This window comes from Protobothrops mucrosquamatus, unplaced genomic scaffold (genome assembly GCF_001527695.2).
Source record: "Protobothrops mucrosquamatus isolate PMUCROS unplaced genomic scaffold, P.Mucros_1.0 scaffold116, whole genome shotgun sequence".
Lineage (NCBI taxonomy): Eukaryota > Metazoa > Chordata > Lepidosauria > Squamata > Viperidae > Protobothrops > Protobothrops mucrosquamatus.
In genome coordinates this window covers 543674-564499 of record NW_015386488.1, presented here as the reverse complement: position 1 = coordinate 564499, position 20826 = coordinate 543674, and the positions used below count along the sequence as shown (strand labels likewise).

Sequence of the window (20826 nt, the reverse complement as noted above, 5' to 3'; positions counted from 1 at the left end):
ATAAACGTGCTGTATTTTATCCTTTTTAATATTTGGACATTTATTTAATTTATTTATAGGTTTTACACTATATGGACTATCTCATATATAACTTTAGGCAGCTCATAATAATGTACTGTACTATATCATCCATGCTCTTTCTTCAGTCAGGGTAGCTCAGGAACTTTAATATCAGGACTTTCATATTCTTTCTTCTTATTTTATTCAAAAACATCAGTTTTTAAAATGATTTAAAGAAGCCCTGAAGTATGCTTGGCAGTGAGTAATTAACCCTTTTTTTAAGCATTAGTTTGGTAGAGAATTAGGAGTTTGAATATAAGAGATATATTATTTATTTTATGATTGAATATATAATCATAAATATAACTGCAAGATGGTGCCTCTAGACCAGTGTTTCTCAATCTTAGCAATTTTAAGATGTATGAACTTCAAGTCCCAGAATTCCTGCAATGGTATACGGAAATGATTTCTGGAGATGGATGAAGAGATGTAACCAAGAAGGGAAGGTTTTTAATGTAAAATAGATCAAACCTTGCTTGGTTCAGTGAACACATTTAGAGTTTTGAAAGACAGCCATCTCTCTATTCTTATAAAAGGGTTTTCACGAGAGCTTTTTCTGTTCACAGAATGACTTCCATGGCAAATGTAGCTAGTCATTGACTGTTCATTTACCAGGGTGTCTCAGTGAAACGGTAGAAGCTAGGTAGATTTACCTGGAATTGGAAGTTAAGCAGGTCAGGTCTGGATAATATTTGGGTAGCAGACCACTAAGAGACCACTAATCTGAGAATTCAAGAAAACATTTTTAGAAGAATTCAGCACTCTTATATTACTCCCAAGCAAAATGCATGGTTGAATCCATAGAGACTAGGAGTTAAATTAGTTAATCTTGAAAGTCCTAGCTTATTGACAATCTTCCCAGATTACTTGCTACTGCTCTTCCTTCTTCCTCCTGGCTTTTTGTTCTTCTTTCTTGCTGTTTCAGGTGTGTTAAAGGTCCCATGGCTTTAACACCACTTTGTCCTCTTTTATACATCCCAAGATGGTGGATAATCTGATCTCAGCATAACACAGCTTTGAGACTGCATGAAATGGCCCAGAACCTCTAACGTATATTTTAACATATTAACATTTCATGTTGATCAGTATCATGCTATCTGAGCCTTGTTGTATAGCTTTCAGAAACTCCATCAAAGGTCATTGTCTTAGCAAATAATACTGTAAAGTACCCCTTTATTTACATGGACATTCTTGACAGATTAATTTGAGCCTAAGCACCATATTAATTGTACAGGGAATGGATAATCATTTTTATCTTGTAGACAGAGGTCACAAGGTTCATGCAATTATTGAGCAATTGTAATTGCTCAACCTTGGGACAACCACAGTGGTAATTTGCTCCCCCCCCTTAATCTGGAAAAATGTTAAATTACAAGTTTGTTTCAAGTGAAGAACAAAAGAGCTCCAGGGATCTAGTTGCCTTGTAACCATTCCAAGGTATTTACCGTACTTTTCAGTAGACCTTAATCAGGGATCTGGGACTTCCCCATCAAAAAACTACTGAATCTAGTAATGAGGAAACCTGGAAACAGGTAATCTTCTGAGCATATTAAATTTGCCTGGCAGCAGCTCAGCAAGAATGCATTCTATCATAGTAATTTTTGTGTATTCCGTTCGTTGGCAATTGATGAAGACACATGGTGAAGCAACAAGTTCTTTATTAACCTTCTCCTACAACCAAGCAAGCAGCAAAAGGCATGCAGGCCTTTTATAGGGCCTGAGACCCAGACAGTGTTAACCAATAGGAACTGACCATTTTCATGCCTTGCGCACGTGCGCAAGGCTGGCGCCGCTCTGTCTGGTCCCGGGCAGCTTTTGGTTTGCCCGGGACCTTTTGCAACAATTCTGAGCCTGCTTTCCTGCTCTAGCAAGCTCAGGACACAACACCCCACCCCCCTAGATAAAACACACCTAGCTTTACGCACAAGTACATTGGTCAAAAGGCAGGGAGAGTGGAGTTACTCTGGTCTGCACGCAGGCAAGACACTATGACAAAATAATTACTAAATTAAACAAAATGTATCCAAAATCATAATAGTATATGACACCCTTTCCAGAGTGTTAACCCACATCCAGGTGCAGATCAACAAGGTTCCCCATATGTTGACAGAGATCTCACATAATCTCCCAGATGTTTGGGTGGGCACTTGGCCCGCTGTGACCTTCTAATGGCCAGTGAGTGTGCCTGGCTTACCTGCTCGCCTGCCAGGCTAGGCAGGCCAGGACTTTGATGCCCCAAATACCCAGGTGTCCCACCCAGCTGCTGACTGGCTGGACCCTCCGAGTCCAAGCCAGTGTACCTTGGAGGGGTGGAAGTCCCCGAGTCCACAATGGACTCCCCTTGGGAACTCTGTCCCTCGAGCCCAAGGCCAGCAGTTGGAGTGGCCTGAGTGGCGGAAGTGCCCCAGTACTCCGAAGCCCCCATGCACATGCCGGGGGTGCCACAGTCAGGAGCCGTCTCCATGGCAAACCCCCTTGATACTGACTTCCTTTTTGGAACAATAACTGAATTGTGAGACTGCCCCTGATGGAATTCGCTGTCTGTGGCTGTGTGTGAGTTATGTGGATACCCCCAGTGCGACTCTCTGTCTGGAGCACTATCTGACATGTTTGGATAATGTGGATACCCCCGGTGCAACTCCCTGTCTGGAGCAAGAACTGATGTGTGGGATGACTCCCTTTCCAATGAATTCCTGTTTGGAGCACTTACTGACCCTTGGGATGATGCCCAGACAGCCTCATCGACCATCTCAGCAGCTTGTGAGCTACTGTTAGGACTGGAACCCAGTAACCCAGAATGTGGATTATGGTCCTCCCCCCCCCAGAGCAGAGCCAGGAGCGGAAACACGCCTATTAAGCCTCCAGCGGAGTTGATCTATATGTCCGTCATCCAAGGCTACTTCGTATGATAACGGTCCAGAGACCTTGCAGACCACTGCTGTGACCCAGAGATGTCCAGGCCCATAGTTCCTTGCCCAGACCAGATCGCCCACCTGAAGTCTCCTAGGTGCCCGCGGTTGTGACACCTGTGAAGCCACCCGGTCTGGGTGCAACCTATCCAGTTTGGTGATGAGGCGGCAACCCCAGCGGAGTTCTGCGGGCTCTTCCCTGTGGCTGTGCAAGGTGTGGTGCGGTGTGCAAGAAGGAATTCTGCTAACCTATGATGCCAGTTACCGTAAGTCAGTTTCTTTAGAGCATCTTTGGTGGTGCGCACCATTCTCTCTGCTTGGCCATTGGACGATGGGTGGAACGGAGTAGACGTTGCATGCCGGATCAAGTTGGCTTGAAGAAAAGCCTGGAACTCAAAAGAGGTAAATTGGGGGCCATTATCTGAGACCAGGACATCTGGAAGTCCATGTGAGGCAAAAATTCCTCTCAACACCTGGATGGTCCTGGCAGTAGTAGTGGAGGAAACAGGAACAACCTCTAGCCACTTGGAGTGGCTGTCAATGAGGAGAAGGAAGAATTGCCCCTGAAAGAATCCAGCGTAATCTATATGCACCCGTGATCACGGGGTTTGAGTTTCCTCCCACCTATGTACTGGGGCTTGAGGCATTTCAGGCCTTGACTGCTGGCACACTTGGCACCCGTGCACCTGAGCCTCGATGGCTTTATCGAGCCCAGGCCACCAAAGATGGCTGCGCACAAGCGCTTTCATCCTTATTATACCAGGATGTCCCTCATGCAGAGAGAGCAAGATTCTAGACCTCAATGAGGCTGGAATGACTACCCTGCTTCCCCATAGCAGGCACTCCTTGAAAGTGGAAAGTTCATGCTTCCTTTGCCAGAAGCTTTGAAACTCTGTATCTGGACACGTGTCAGGCCATCCTGACAACACCCATGTCAGCACACGTGTGAGCTCAGTTTCTGCAGCCACGTCCCTGGCATTGAGGGGAGATTCAGGCAACTCCTGAATGGAGAGAATGTTAATGGCAGGAGCAGGATCTGCCTCTATTTGTTTGAGAGGCAATCTGCTGAGGCTGTCTGCATGGCCCATCTCCTTGCCCGGTTTGTGAATTAGACTATAATCATATGCTGACAGGAAAATTGACCATCTCAGCATACGTGGGGAAATAATATGTGGTGTCTGTTTGTTAGTTGTAAACAAGCCCAGCAAAGGCTTGTGGTCTGTGTAGACTGTGAAATGGTGGCCATATAAGAAATCATGGAATTTCTTTATGCCAGCCACTATGGCCAAGGCTTCTCTGTCAATCTGAGAGTAATTCCGCTCTGCAGATGACAGAGTCCTTGAATAATATGCTACAGGGACTTGTGTCCCATCAGCCTTCAGGTGGCTAAGTACTGCTCCCACCCCATAAGGAGATGCATCGCATGCGATGCATACAGGCAGTTGCTCATTGAAATGCGCTAATACAGCATTTGAAGAGAGCAAGGCCTTAACCTCATTGAAACTCCTTTCATGGACTTTAGTCCACTGCCATGGAGCCTGCTTGTCTAAGAGCCGGTGTAACGGCTCTGCCACTGCAGCCTTATGTTTTGTTTTTTTTATTTATTTATTTTATGTTAGATTTATATCCCGCCCTTCTCCCGACAGGGACTCAGGGCGGCTCACAACATATTTAAAAACAGAAACATATTTACAATCCCCACCCAATAAAACCAATTAAGACCAAATATTTTAAAGTTGTGCTGTTGTGCTGTGGGACAAATGCGTGATAGAAATTTAATAGTCCCAAGAAAGATTGTAGCTCACTTTTGAACTTGGGACTTGGGGCCTGCTGAATCGCTTACAGCTTGGATTCAGCAGGGTGGATGCCTTGGGCATCAATCCTGAATCCTAAGAATTCAGTGGAAGTGACTCCAATTTTACTCTTGTCTTGCTTCAATTTAAGGCCTGCTTTGCAGAAACGCAACAAGACAGCCCTTAACCTTTCTGCTAAATTTTGAGATGACTCCCCAGCAATGAGGACATCATCAAAGTAGGGACAGACCCCAGGAATACCACGAAGTGTGCATTCCATGACACTTTGGATTATGCCAAAGACCCCAAATTGCAGTCTCTTAACCTTAAAGGCCCCTCTGTGTGTTACAATCGTCTGGGCCTCTGTAGTTGCCTCATCAACAGGTAGCTGTTGATAGGCCTGTGCCAAATCAAGTTTCGCAAAAAGGCACCCCCCTTTGAGGGAGGCCAGAATGTGGCTTACAACAGGCACTGGATATGCGTGCTGTTACAACACTTTATTCAATGTGCACTTATAGTCTGCGCATATGCGGACTTCTCCATTAGCCTTTAAAGGCGTTACTATGGGGGTTTCCCATGGACTAGAGTCCACAGGTTCTAGGATGCCTTGCTGGAGCAATTTGTCCAGCTCTGCATCTATCTTGCTTTTGAGGGCAAAAGGCACCCTTTTAGGTTTGACCCTGATGGGCGTGATAGTTCGGTCTAAATGTAATGCAATGGGCGGCCCCTTGTAGGATCCTAGCTCTGAACTAAACACATCAGCAAACTCCTTGCAGACTTCTGCAAGGCCCAACATTTGCAAGTTGTGAAGCCCAGTCACTTGGATTCCCAGAGCCTCGAACTAATCGAGTCCAATAAGACTTGTGCATTCACCCCCAACTATCACCACATCCAGGAAACCTTCAAAATCCTTACGCTGCACTTTGAGTGTGGCCTCCCCCTTCACACTGACTTTGGAGTTCTGAAAGTCAGTGAGTATTAAATTTGATGGCCTGAGTTTAACTCGAAGGCCACTACTGCTGCAAATCCTTTTGAAGGTGTCAAGTGAAATGATTGATAGAGCAGACCCTGTGTCCAACTCCATCAATAAGGGAACCCCTTGCAACTTCACGTCAATGCGAAGTTTTTTCGTAAGGGGCTTGTGTGTCCCTGTGCTCAGAATACTCCTGCGCGATGCGCAGAAACCCACCCTGTGTTGGTTGGGGACCCTGGTACGTTTCTGAAACAATTCTGCCTGAGGTTGGACCTTCTGGCGACCCAAACAGATGGAAACGATGTGGCCTTGCCTGCCACATGCCCAGCAAATGGCGGAGCGGAATCTGCAATCAGCTCGCTTGTGGCGTCCTCCGCACCCAAAGCACTGAAGAGCTGCTGCGGCCTTGTCTGGACGTCCCTTCGGCCTTCTTCCTGCTGGCTGGTGAAGTCTGTCCACCTCCTCTTTAGGATACGCTTCTGAATCTTCCCGGGCGTCCTCTTGATGGACCGTCAGGGTGGCTGGAGGGTTCCTGGTGAGCCGCAAAGCCTTCACAGTGCCGCCTGCTGCTTCCTCAGCTGCAACCTCTCTTAAAGCATCTTGAAACGATACTTCTTCTTTTGCAAAAATCTTCTGTTGCAATTCTCTGCTACGTAGGCCACACACAAAACGATCTCGCAGCCTCTCTTCCAGGTCCTTGAACTCAAAAGGCCTGGCCACTTGTCTTAAGGCAGCGATAAAGTCCGCAGCAGATTCGCCCGGCCTTTTGTCTCTCTGCTCGAACGCATGCCTCCAAGCGATGACAGACAATTTAGGAAATGTTCCTTCAACATCTTCTCCAAGTCAACATACGATACTGACTCCAGAAGTGCAGGGGCCACCAGATTTTCTGCGATGTCAAAAGCTTCCTGTTGCCACCTTCAGGCCGTCTTCCCTGATCTGATTTACTCTAAAGTAGTTCTTCATCCTTGCTACGTATGAATTTCATCTCTCAGGGTGGGAGACATCAAAGTCAGTCAAGCGGCCAATCTTCGACATTGTAAATCTTTATGGCCTTCGCTAATTGCCTCCTCTGCAAGCTAGTATTTTTGGGAAAGGGTCCTTTTGCCGAGCTCACCTCCAGCGATGCTGTACTGGCAGGCCGAGTCGCGAGTACAGGATGCCATCTTCCGTCTTCAGAACCTTCTAGGTAAGTTCGTATTTGTTCTTTCTGCTTGCAGGGATCCCACCTTCGTCACCACTTTTGTGTATTCCGTTCGTTGGCAATTGACAAAGACACATGGTGAAACAACAAGTTCTTTATTAACCTTCTCCTACAACCAAGCAATCTGCAAAAGGCACGCAGGCCTTTTATAGGGCCTGAGACCCAGACAGTGTTAACCAATAGGAACTGACTGTTTTCATGCCTTGCGTATGTGCACAAAGCTGGCGCCGCTCTGTCTGGTCCCGGGCAGCTTTTGGTTTGCCCGGGACCATTTGCAACAATTCTGAGCCTGCTTTCCTGCTCTAGCAGGCTCAGGATACAACAGTAATGATAAGTGATTTAGGATGCAATGCACAAAGTAGAACAGAGAGCATGACCTTCAGTCCTGGAATAAGCCCACTTTTGTGATTAAAATTCATTCCTAGATGTATTTCTTGTTCCAGTTTTCCTCCAGCAACCTCAGAAGGAAGGGAGGGAGGGAGGGAGGGAGGGAGGGAAGGAAGGAAGGAAGGAAGGAAGGAAGGAAGGAAGGAAGGAAGGAAGGAAGGAAGGAAGGAAGGAGGGTTAGGTCAACTAATAGCTGTTTTGGACATTAACAGTGTAGATCTATCTCACTCTCATTACTTACAGAGAGGCTATTCAGCAAGGCATGAAGTTCAGCAGTTCCATTTCACATCATGGCCAGAACACGGGGTACCCTACCACGCCACAGGGCTGCTGGCATTCATTCGCAGAGTCAAAGCTTCTACACCTCCTGATGCAGGACCCATAGTTATTCACTGCAGGTATGTCCAAGAATCATAGATGTTAATTTTGTGGGTGGTTGTTCTGGTTAAAAAAAAAACAGATCTTCATAACATAATGTGGGACAATACACATTTTAATGGGGATATGTGAAAAGTTATACTAAGAAAATGGCTTTATTATGAGCAGGATCACAAAGGAAATATGCCATCATTTTAATGGGAGAAAAGTGTGGCAAGCCACTAACCTCAAATTTCTCCAATCTACTATTGGATATCACTGAATGGAGCTTACTCTTGTTCATCATTCCCTGGTTTCAAAATTATCAAAATTCCCCTCCCTCCCAAAAAAGTATTGTGCATCCCAAAAAGATGAATATGGAAGTTGCAATGGTTAGTTCTATTTTCTGTGACACATTTTTATTGTATGCTGAAGTCTTTCTGCATGCTCACAATTCCTAGTTGGAACAAGGGCCATGGGAAAAGTCTTGAGGTCTTCCCTTGGGAGTCAGTAGTAGTGTGGGAAACAGGAAAAGTCCAGGCTATGGAAAGATGATCAGACAATGAACTGTCAGTAAATAATCAAGATGGATAAACGTTTGTAAAAATCTCTCCAAATACATAATGGTATTCTCTATGGCTCAGTTGAATTTAATACTAAGGAATAATTATTACAAAAAAAAGTGTTATCAATGAAAGAAATACAGTTGTCTCTCCAGAGTCATCTTGTAGAGGAGATGGGCAACATGGAAATTTAATAGTAAATAAATAAATAAATAAATAGTCCTCTCTTGTGAAAGATCAAAGAGAATTTAAATCAACATCTTTGTCATAGTATCATAGGGTTGGAAGGACCTTGAAGGTCTCCTAGTTCAACCCCCCTGCTCAAGCAGAAACCCTATACCATTTCAGACAAATGGTTGTCCATTCTCTTCTTAAAAACCTCCAGTAATGGAGGACCTACAGCTTCAGGAAGCAAACCGTTCCACTGATTAATTGTTCTCACAGTCAGGAAATTTCTCCTTAGTTCCAGGTCATTATTTGGCCAAATACTGTAGCCACAAGAAAAATTATTTTTTCATCAAACTATATTTGTTTCAAATATTTCCAAATCCTTTCCCTATTACCTGATTTTGTAGATGGCAAAGGATAATATCAATTTGTTAATTTTTGTAGAAGTCTATGGTTGTGTATAAATATAGAAAACTAGAATCCAGAAAAATAAGGTGAAGAGCTAGGTATTGTTTTCATTCTTTTCATAAATAACTCACTTTATTCAGAACTGAAATGATGTTTAGTGGACACAGATTGCATTAGTGTTGGATTTTTCAATCTGTTTGGGCAATACATTCCTTCTATGATATTGAGAAATTAATATCTATCACATATCCAATTTTTGTTGGATAAAAATTTGGAAAACGTAGAACCAATTTCTTTCCCTTCATCCTTCCCCTCTGTTTTCATTCCTTGATCATCCACATTTTAAACTTAAGGATAAATGTGATCAAGGAATGGGAGGATAGACAGTTTTATAGGATTAGAAGATGGATTATTGAAACTCACTTTACTTCTTCTGAATATATTTTGCAGAAGTTGTTGCAAGTTCTAACTTAGTTTAGAATGAATGAAAGAAGTACAAAAGTATTCTTAAATTCATGAACTTGTACTCTCAAGAACATTAGCAATGCTAATGTGATTTAAAATAAAAGGAAGTTCTCAAATATTATATAAAACTCTTATATAAATTATAAGAGGCTCACTTGAAAAATCTTAAAGTATGAGAAAAGGGCTTAGAACTCTTTACCAAATTATTTTAAATGTATTTTGACAAGTCATCAAGAATACATGATGAAAACAATTGATAGATAGTTCTAACCCCCCACAGAATTGTAATATATTAACCATAGTCTTTCTAAATTGTGTTAGAGATGTTTTAATCTAGCTGGAACATCTGCAATGGCATTGTCCAATTACTTATGGATTTTAATATAAAGTTTTTGGGGAGGTGGGCTAGGGGAGAGCAAAAAACCCCAGTACAGTAGTATAATGTTATAGTCCTTTTTCCTCAGAACATATAATATGATTCAATACAAGAAATTAATCAGTTGGCTAACAGATTTATAGTAGCAAAACACTGGAAAATTAAAGTAAAGTTTTCCTTAGATCAGTGATCCTTAAAAGTATAGAAAATAGGATTTGGTTAAAAAAAAAAGAAGACACAAGCAACAATCCATTAATTCAAAATTAAAGCAACAATCCATTAACTCAAAATTGTTTTATTTACATTTGATCCCCAGTTTTTAAGTTGCACCAGCAAAGTATTCCCAGTTGCCTCCATCTGTGCAATTATTTTTATAGGAACATTTTGAATCACTATTTGAGATTACAAATATCTTTCTCCATCCACCCAAAATACACAGGAATTTATTTCTGTATCACTTGTGTGTACTTCACTTTCTGGTTTTTAAAATGTGCCATATTTTGTTGACAGTGGCAGAATTAAAATAAAAGCTTTTTTTAAAAAAAAAACAGTTACATCTGCAGTACATTCTCAGAAATGTGCTTCTCCTTTGAATTAAATGTCAAAGAACAAGCACATCCTAATCAAATGAGAATAAGAATTAGTAGGGGAAAAAGGCAGGGTAATATTTCAACATGAGTGTAGTATTATTTTAAACTCCAACCCAAAATGTGGAATTAGATATGTGAAAATGTGCAACTAGGAATGTATGCAGTGGGGATCCAAAGATGGAGGCCACAGCTATATCTTTGAGACCATGCCCTCTTTTTATACCACCACCATCTTCACCCACCCAAAATTCCCTCTCCATCCATGGATACCCCTACCTGCAACCCAGAATATAGTGAATTTCAGCTGACGTGTACTTCCTTCAATGTATAAACAATTTCGATTGTTTACGGAGTTTCTCAATCATCCAGGACCTGGTTGTCCCAAACGTGCTTTTCCAAAAGGCAGCTGAACTATCTTGGGTTTTTTTTTCCCCTTGAAAGTGTTTCGCTTCTCATCCATCTTGAATGAGAAGCGAAATATTTTCAAAGGAAAAAAAGAACAACAACCCAAGACTGTCCAGTTGCCTTTTGGAACATTCTCAGCTGTTAGCTCACCAACAGATATATGTGTTCGGATATGGGCAGAGCAGGAAGGAATTTCTGTTGTGCTTTTAATTTATTATTATTACAGAAATATTTCATGACTGAATGCACGCTTCAAAGCATTGGCTTATTTATTTATTTCTATCCCACTTTTATTATTTTTACAAAAAACTGAAGGCAGCAAACATATCCAACACACCTTCCTCTTCCTATTTTCCCTACAATAGCAACCCTGTGAGATGAGTTGGATTGAGAAAGAGAGGGACTGGCCCAAAGTCACCCAGCTGGCTTTCTAGGCTAAGGCCAAACTAGAACTCACTGTCTCTTGGTTTCTGGCCTGGTGCCTTAACCACTAGACCAAACTGGCTCTCTTTACCTGTCTTTTTTAATCTTATAATTAACCACCCATCAGTGTGGGTGGGTGGCCTAACTTTCCCCATAATGTTAGGGCCAAGAGATGGTAAGGGACACTATCACATTTGCTTTTCAAAATTTGCTGGCAGAGCAGTCTTAAGCTTCCTACTGTATGCACAGTGTGGAATCTCTCCTTGCTAAATGTTCCTCTGAGCTTTGGAGGCATTCTGTGTACGATTTGGCTATATGGTGCTTTCTGGGCCAGATAACAAGAACGAAGTGATGAATGAAAGCAGGGGAATTTCCCCCCACTATGAAACACAGACACTTTTTATTTTGGCCTCCAATTGCTTCATCAGTATTCATTCTTCAGGGACAACGAGAATAATTAGTTTCCTCAGCATGCAATCACTGAGAATCACAACAAGTGATTCATCAGCCCCAGAAATTAGTATATTAGAGGGTTTTAAAGCAACACTGGAAAGATGGAGAAGGGGCTCCATTGTGCTGCAGTTGGACTTTTGCTAATGAGTTTGAGGGGTGGGGCTTCTAACCAGAGAAACCGGGGTCACCATATGCTACAGGCAAGTTTCCTTTAAGAGAAGGACCAAGGGTGTTCTAAGTAACATTGTGGCAGATTCTTTTTTAAAAAAAATCTCTAACAGATGTGATTTGTTTCGTACATAAATATGAAAGATCTGTTTTAGCCTGGGGCTGTTCTGTGCAGGGAGAAAACTTCTGTTTGCTGTGTATGGAGAAAGAAATATATTGTAGAATCATGGATCAAGGTATTTCTGTAGCTTGAGGACATTTCTGCAAGGGTACCCCTTGTCTGGAGGGGTATTGGGAGAAGACTATCAGCATTGGGTGAGGCCACATAAGGGGTGCAGCCAGCTATCTTCAGCCTTTGTCCTTTATAATAGGAAAACCTAAAGTTGAATCTTCATACTAATGATGAAATTCTGCATTAAGTCTCTGAGGATGGAGATTTCTCTGAATTTGCTCTAGGAAATATATGCAGAATATATAGAGAACAACAAGAGGCCAATGATGAAATATTTGTTGTATCACAAAAGGGATGCAAATTCCCTCTTTTTCACTTGAACGTTTCAACTACAGTGCATATTACTACTACAAAAGGGGCAGAGTTTATACCACAATGTCATGATACATGTTTTGCTGTGCTGTTGAATTCATGGGCTCGTTCCAGACTCCTCTGTCTCCAAGAATTACACTATCCCAGGATTCCCCAGAAATACCACTATTGAAAAAGTCTAATGGGTGGAATTCTGTAAGAGGATCCCCCGGAGATTCAATGGACATAAGAACAACCAGGAAGACTGCAAATCACTGAAGAGAGAATTGTGTTTTAAAATGAAAGATAGGACCTTCTGACATAAACCTTGGCATATCTTCACTCTTCACTCCACCCTTGATTGGAAATTCTCTACCACAGGGTGTCCAACCTTGGCAACCTTTAAGCTGTGGACTTCAGCTCCCAGAATTCCCCAGCTAGTTGAAGTCCACAAGTCTTCACATTGCCAGGATTGGACACACCTGCTCTACCATACTGGACTATAATATTTTCAAAAGAGATGCTTCTATTGACCTAGCCTTAAATCTAGCTCTAGTGCATAAGCCTTTTAATGAATTTGAAATATATTCCAACTTTTGGAATGTATTAAATTTCCAAAGATTAAAACGTTTATATCTGGAAATCAGAAATGTATGTATTCAAAAGAATTCATGAAGCAAATATAGAGACATTTTCACATTTAATACCCTGTTCTAACCATTTCTTCTTCTCTCATGCTTCCTCAAACCTCCGCAGTGCTGGTACTGGACGGACAGGTTGCTACATAGTCCTGGATGTGATGCTGGATATGGCTGAGTGTGAAGGAGTTGTAGACATTTACAATTGTGTAAAGACTCTCTGCTCACGGAGAATCAACATGATTCAGACTGAAGTGAGTTTTATTGGGATGGGACAGAGTAAAGTGCATTGTTCCAGGTAGTCTGTGGAGATTCTCAGTCATCCAGGTTAAGGTTATCCCAAAGGTGCTTTTTCCAAAAAGCAACTAGGCTTTCTTGAGAAAGAAAGTCCAATTGCCTTTTGGAAAAAAAAATCACTTTGGGGGCAAGTTTGAAAGTCTCCTTTGTGATTGGTATGTATCCTTTGTGGCACAATCAGAACAGCTGGATTCCATATTATTTCAGGAGCAGTTTTACTGTGCAGTACAAGAGCATTGCAACCGATTAATTAAATGTGACATGTGAATGATGCAGTTCAGATGTTCTTAACAAGTCTTCATTTCCTTCATTCCTTCTAAAGGAGCAATATGTCTTCATCCATGATGCCATATTGGAAGCTTGTCTTTGTGGAGAGACCAGCATTCCCATCAGTGAGTTCAGACCTACATACAAAGAGATGGTTAGAATAGATCCACAGAGCAACTCATCTCAGTTGCGGGAGGAATTTCAGGTGAGTGATTGAAAACTGGAGGTTTTCTTGAAACCAGGGCTCTTGACTATGCTCGTGTGTTCCCATTAGCATAATTCCAAATACCAGTTACATAGAAATAATGAGAGAAGAGTTATGGGGAAATAACAGTGAGAGAAGGATATGTCTGCATCATCTACTTGTATATCCTCCAGAAGCATCTAGTTCAGGGCTCTCCAACTTTGGCCACTTTATGACTTGTGGCTGAGGAATTCTGGGAGTTGAAGTTCACAAGTCATAAAGTAGCTAAGGTTGGAGAGCCCTGACCAGTTGACCTTGATGAGAAACCAGATGCTGGGCTGAGCTGGGCCTTGACTTGATACAGCAGGCCTGTTCCTATATTCAACCCTGGAAGACACATCCATCTGTTTTGAATTACAGCCTTTCCTGGAGCATAAAGCAATTTGAATAATTTCTTTCTTTTAAAATAGAGAGTGTATTTATTTGGATGTTTAACCTGTCCTCATTACTTCATAAGTAACTCAAAGCAGCAAACATTTTATTTATTTATATCCTGCTTTTATTATTTTTACAAATAACTCAAGATGACAAACATATCCAACACACCTTCCGCCTCTTATTTTTGACACAACAACAAACCTGTGAACTGGGTTTGGCAGAGAGTGACTAGCCCAAAGGGCCCTAGCCAGCTTTCATGCCTAAGGCAAGACTGGAACTCAGAGTCTTCTGGTGATTGATCCAATGTCACCCAGCTGGCTTCCATGGGTAAGGCGGGACTAGAACTCACATTCTCCTGATGATTTGTCCAAAGCCACCTAGCCAGGTTTCATACCTAAAGTGGGATTAGAATTCACAGTCTCCCAGTTTCTATGCAACACCTTAATCTTAATCTTAAGTGGATAGCTGTAGTGCTAAATTTCATCTGCCAATAAGATTATAAAATGCTGCCTAATCTGGTTTCTTCGTGTCCAGCAGACTCTGAATTCTGTAACACCCCACCTGGATGTGGAGGAGTGCAGCATTGCCCTTCTACCACGCAATCGGGAAAAAAATCGGAGTATGGATGTGCTGCCTCTGGACCGGTGCCTCCCTTTTTTGATCTCCATGGATGGAGACAGCAACAATTACATCAATGCGGCCTTAACTGATGTAAGTTCATCTCTTAGATAGCAGGGAATCGGTGGGAAAATCATTGGCCAACCCCATTTACATTTCCTACACCAGTGGTCTTCAAACCTGGCAACTTTAAGACTTATGGACTTCAATTCCCAGAATTCCTCAGCCAGCTCTGGCTGGCTGAGGAATTCTGGGAGTTGAAGTCCACAAGTCTTAAAGTTGCCAAGTTTGAAGACCCCTGTCTTACACCAACTTTAAGCTGCAAAGTTAGGTTCCAAAATTGGATGCTAGGGGAACAGAATCCCAAAAAAGTTTGACAGAAGTTAGAAAAGGTTTGGGAGACAAAGCTTTAGGAAGAAATATATAAAAAGCTCAAAGCTTTAAATAAGGTTTTAGAAAATCACTATAAAACATCTATCAGGAGAAAAAAGTCAACTGTACTAGTATTTTAGTTGCCCTTGTTAGCCAATTTAGGCTGATCTTCTCAAGCTCACAGTTTCTCAGTTTAGCTACAGTTGATTAAGTGCTGCCACCTAGCTAGATAATTTCATTTTTTTAAAAATTGAAATGAAATTGACCATCGATCAGTACCTCTCTGACCCTCACCAATTGATAGAATTTGATAGTCTCCAATCAAATTAATACTTTGTTGTGTCTTTTGTATGGGCATATGATGATTTGATATTTGGCATTTAGATCCAATCTTTGTCTTTTGGTTTGTTACCTGGTTAATTTTGTATGTCTCTGAGCCTTGATGCTGTATGATAGAAGCCAGCCCTTGTACCTCTCTTTAATTTAGTACATCAGACAAACTGTGCCTCTTTTAACCTCACACATCTCAACACATACATCTCCATACATCTTACTGTTGCCAAGCTTGAGAAACATTGCTGTAGATCAGAGCTGTCCAACCTAGGTAACTTTAAGTCTTGTGGATCCCAACTCCCAGAATACCCCAGCCAGCCATGCTTGCTGAGGAATTCTGGGAGTTGAAGTGCACAAGTCTTAAAGTTGCCTAGGTTAGGCATCCCTGCTCTAGATATTGTAGAATTACAGTTCCAGGATCTGTTGCTGTTGGAGCTGCTGGCCCTTACAATTTGGCATGTAGAGGAGCGTAGGAAGCAGCTTTATATTAATTCAGAATACTGTCTCATATAGTCAAGTGTCAGTAATGCTGTTCAGCATTTAGAAAGCCATTTCTATGCTTTCCTTTTGCTTCTTCTTGGGTTAGAAAATTCCGATTACATCATCACCTCCACCAAAACTCCTGTAGATTGCACTCATTTTGATGGCATTCTTCTGTCTAGACAATATGATTGAGTTGCATTATTTTGTGCCAATGTGTCATGTGTACAAATGGTATGCTAGCTTCCAGGTAAGAGTAGGGCCAAAGAAAGCTATATTACCTAAAATAATCAACAGCCTCTTTCAATTAGCCAAGGAAATGCCAGTTTGCTAGGAAGAAGGAGAACAATCACTTTGAAAGCTTGTCACCATGCAACGCTCCAAAGGAAAATGAATTATCAAGGGTGAAAAGCTTCATCTACATATTTTTTCCTAGGTCTTTACTTTTACCACCACAGCATGAAATGATTGGATCAGGATTTGACTTATGCTGGCTCAGTGAGGGAAGGCCATCCTTCACATTAAAACTTTATTTCTTCTACCCTTGTTCCTTTAAAAACAGTGTTTTCAAAAAGTATTTGAGCAGAGAGGCAACTATTCTATTCACACGTATTTTAATGGAACATTATTGTGAATCTAGATCTAGGAATAAGTGGCCTGAGTATCTTTACAAGCTGCTTACAAAACACCATTTTTAATGCTACTAAGGTAAACAATTATTAAATGTGTGATGAAGTCATATAAGCTGTACTTAATTTTGATTTGATCAAATCAGCTTTAATTATTTTCCTGGCTTAACTACTTTATTAGGGCAATCCCAATTTTAGGACTGTATGTGGATATTTCCCAGAAGGCCTGGATTAACTATTAGGTTAAAGAAGCAGCAGACCAGTTCATAGTCTTGAAAACCTACTTCCTCTCCTGTGGCTGGCTGGGGAATTCTTGGACCTGAAGTCCACAAGTCTTAAAGTTATTAAGGTTGGATACCCCTGATCTGAATGACGTCCATCTTCTCAATTTTTATTCTAGGATAAAGATACACTACATGTATCTTTTTTTTAAAAAACAACAAGTTTTATTGGGTTTTTTTTTCATTTTACAAACAAGTGCTTAAGAATCAATGTGGTGGCAGGGCAATCAATTGTCCACAAACAAAGTCATATTTATAAAGTTCAGATTAAATCATTAACAACCCCCTCTCTTTTCCCTCTAGTAGCATATTATATTCAAATTAATATATTTCAATACAACTAAGTCAATCATAACAATCCTCAATAACCTTTCATCAAAATAGATCCAAATCCAAATCCTGTGTTGAGCTTAACTATTTCAAATGCTATATTCCATATTTCTAATCCAAATGCATAATTAACACTTTGGGTGTCTCCCCATTGCCTTTTTCCTTAACATATTCAATAAACATTTATTAGTATCATTTCTTCTTTTATCTTATTCTTCTTCCATTACAAGGTAGCTATCATTTCTAATAAAAAAGAATATTAGTTCAAAACAGAAAAGAACAAAAAAGAACAAAAAACAAGAAACAAAGACAAAACCAAGAAAAAAGAAAAATACCTTTCTATTTCTATTATACTTTACACTCTATCAATCAATCCCTCAATATCTATATCAAATTCCTTTAACCTCCTCCCAAAATTACTATATCCAAAACATATTAATACATAAACAAACCTCTTATTATTAAATTCAAACCTTTAATTAATTTTTATTCAATCTAACATCTTATTTAACTGTCTTAAGCCATAGATCAGTCCATATCTAATAAGCCTTTTAAACCCGTTACATAAAGCCTTAAGTCACACTCTTAAATCTTATTCTGGCTTTCCTTTTTTGCCAAACAGGTTTCCATAACAACGCCTCTATATCAATGAACAAATCACTTTTTATGCCTTATGGTATCCTTTGTATCAAACAGAAACATCCCCTTTTCTGTTTTAGAGACCTAGCTCCTTTGTAAGTAATCCCTTGTTGTTTTAGAGAGTCAAGTCTCCACGTTTGAAACTGTTGAATAGCAGGCTCAGTTATGCCCAACTTTGTAGATAGTAGTTGCTTATCCAAGCTACCATAATTCTCAGTTTGTTGAGCTTGTCTGTCCATTTCTGTTGGTTTTAAAGTTGTAGGTGGTTTATATCAGTCCTTTTTGGTTCCTCGGAGATCTCATGAGCATGCATATGAAGTAAAGTGGAATCTTCTTTACCCTTGGTTAATCCTGCTTCTGTTATTTTTTGGTCTATAGAATGCTCAGATAAAGTGTGGGGATCAATTTGTAAGCTCAAAGCAGGATTTCTGTTTTTTATTTCCATAGTAAATTCTTTTATTTGCAAACATATTTCGTCAGTAGCTTCATAAAGTTTTTCCAGTATGAACTTATAGTCAAGTTGAACATAGGGTTGCTCCATTTCAAAAATAATTAGGAACATTCTGTATCATTTAGTAGAGGCTGTGTTCAAGGAACATTTAATCGGTATCCACCCCCACCAGTACAGCTGTTAATTTTCTTTGTATTTTTCCTTTTATGATAAACTGAAGATCAAAGTCAGTCTCACCATCAGAAAAAAGAGACAGTTGCAATTTTAACTTTTTTCACAAGGTGTCCTCAGTACAATGTAAAATCTTCTCCCAGAGACCAGGAATCTCATAAACAAGATCAGGAAACACAGAAAAAGGGAGAATTCAAGTCTAATAGCAGATTCAATATTAAAAAAAATTTCCAAGACCCCAAAGTGAATAAAAATAAATAAAAATAGAAAAAAACATCACTTTAAATTAATTCAGTCCATTTAAGCTTCTTTTTCCCACATTCACAAACGCCGCTTTCTTAGAGCAGGGAAATAATTTCAAAAGTGGTTTTTATAGGCACAAAAGAAAAAGGAAAACCAAGAGAGGGAGAAAAAAAAGTCTCACCCGGCTCAGCCACAGTGGTTCCTGTGCTTAGATGTTCTTCTGACTTCTGGTTACAGCGGCAAGGTGAACGGCCATTTTACTGGCCGGTCTTTCCACCGTCGGCCCAAAGGAGCAATCTCGGGCCGTGGAAGAAGCTGCCGCTCTCCCACGGACGATGAGGACCTCCTCAGCAGTAGCTGCCCCTTCAAGGCGGCTTTTCGACCCGATTAAGGGTCTACCGGCAGCGGAAACTCAGCTGGGGAAGAGAGCAGTCTCCCTGCACAGCTGCGAGCGCTCCGATCCGGAACCGGAAGTCACACTACATGTATCTTGTGTGGACTTCAGCTGACTAAGAAATTCTGTAGTCCTCAGGTCTTAAAGTTGCCAAGGTTGGTAATCCCGATCTAAACATTTACTCCCTCCTTCATCTCAGTCATTTAAAGCTCTTTTTGTTCAGTGCTTTTAACCAACTAAGATGCAATTGTGATTGATGAGCAGACTTAACATAAGAATGGCCTTGTCAGATTAGGTAAGGTTCATTTTATGCCAGCCCAAAATTTTAAAAAAGAGGCGAAGCAAGAGCAGATAGTATGCTTCTCCCTCCCTTTGAGTGTGGTATTAAAGGACTGAGATGTCTGTATTGCTAGTCTGGGAGTTGAAGTCCACCCTTCTAAAGTAGCAGAGCCTGAGAAACACTGCAGTGCCCACTGAAGAGTTGTTTCAGTTTTTGTTTCCTACATGCTTTTACCAATATCTTTTGTTCTTCTCCTAGAGCTACACCAACAGTGCTGCTTTCATCGTAACCTTGCATCCCCTACAAAACACCACAACAGATTTCTGGCGGTTGGTATATGACTATGGCTGCACCTCCATCATTATGCTCAACCAGCTCAACCAGTCCAATTCTGCCTGGGTAAGTGAGAGAGACCCACTTGTCACTTGATTGCCTCTATTTATTTATTTTTGCACTAGTAGTTTTGTTCACAATCTCTAATGCTTGAAGCATTGCACTAGGACAGGGGTAGGCAACCTTGGCTCTTTTATGACTCATGGACTTTAACTCCCAGAATTCCTGAGTCAGCATTCTGGGAGTTGAAGTCCACAAGTCATAAAAGAGCCAAGGTTGCCTACCGTAGACTAGGAACAGTGAGACCTATATTCAAGGTCCCCCTTCAAGCGCAGAACTTTGCTGATAATTTGGAATCATGAATTAAATCTATCCAGTGGTGGGATTCAAATATGTGAACAACCAGTTCTCTGTGTGGATGCCGCTTCTGGAAGTCCATTCTGGGCCTGAGCAACAAAAAATTAGCTACCAGTTCTGCCAAAGTGGTGCGAACCGGCTGAATCCCACCACTGAATTTATCCCGCAGGGCCATTACTATATGAAACTACTGAAAACAAATCTACATACACCAATTTGAGCTCCTGGAGAAAGGGCAGGATAGAAATCTAAATAATAAATATGCCCACTGAGCAGTTACTCTGAGTTCTTTGCCCTGAGCAAAGAGAAAAGATGGGATGAAGTAGTTAAATGATAAGTGGGATTGGAATATCAAATAAGAGTGTTCTCCAACTTAAACATGTTGAGGTAGTAAGTCCTGGACTCTCCACCCAGCTTTATATCATTTTACCTTTCCTTGCTGGTTTGGGGTGCAAAACTTGCCATCTGTCATCAACTCTTCTAGGATCCAAGTTCCCCTCAGAGTAATTTTAAAAACTGGTTGCCAGTTTTGCTTCCCCCCCCCTCTTGTTTAGATTTTGGGGCTTTTATAGGCAAAAGGCTTGCAGCAGCATAAGCTTAAGACTCTTTTTTTTTTTTTTACTCCTTAAATAGCTAAGATTTGAGTCTGGCTTGAGCAATCTTTGGAGTATTATTATTATTATTATTTTAATTTCTATACCGCCCTTCTCCCGCAGGACTCAGGGCGGTGCACAGCATATTAAAAACAGATACAATAACAATATACAAAAATAAAACCCTTCTAAAACCAAATTAAAAACCAAATATTAGAGGCTGTGTTCCAATTAAAATTATACTTAAAATCGTCCCTAAATAAAATCCTCCTT

The 20826-nt window shown here is 41.0% G+C and overlaps 1 protein-coding gene across 1 annotated transcript in view; it reads left to right on the top strand.

Annotated features, from left to right (window-relative positions):
* Nucleotides 1–20826, top strand: part of PTPRU (protein tyrosine phosphatase receptor type U) — a 335303-nt gene that overhangs the window by 281973 nt on the left and 32504 nt on the right. The window contains exons 26-30 of the mRNA XM_029283530.1: nt 7570–7724; nt 12982–13117; nt 13483–13632; nt 14587–14760; nt 19529–19669. Coding sequence (XP_029139363.1) covers nt 7570–7724; nt 12982–13117; nt 13483–13632; nt 14587–14760; nt 19529–19669 — 756 coding nt within the window. The remainder of the gene's footprint in view (nt 1–7569; nt 7725–12981; nt 13118–13482; nt 13633–14586; nt 14761–19528; nt 19670–20826) is intronic.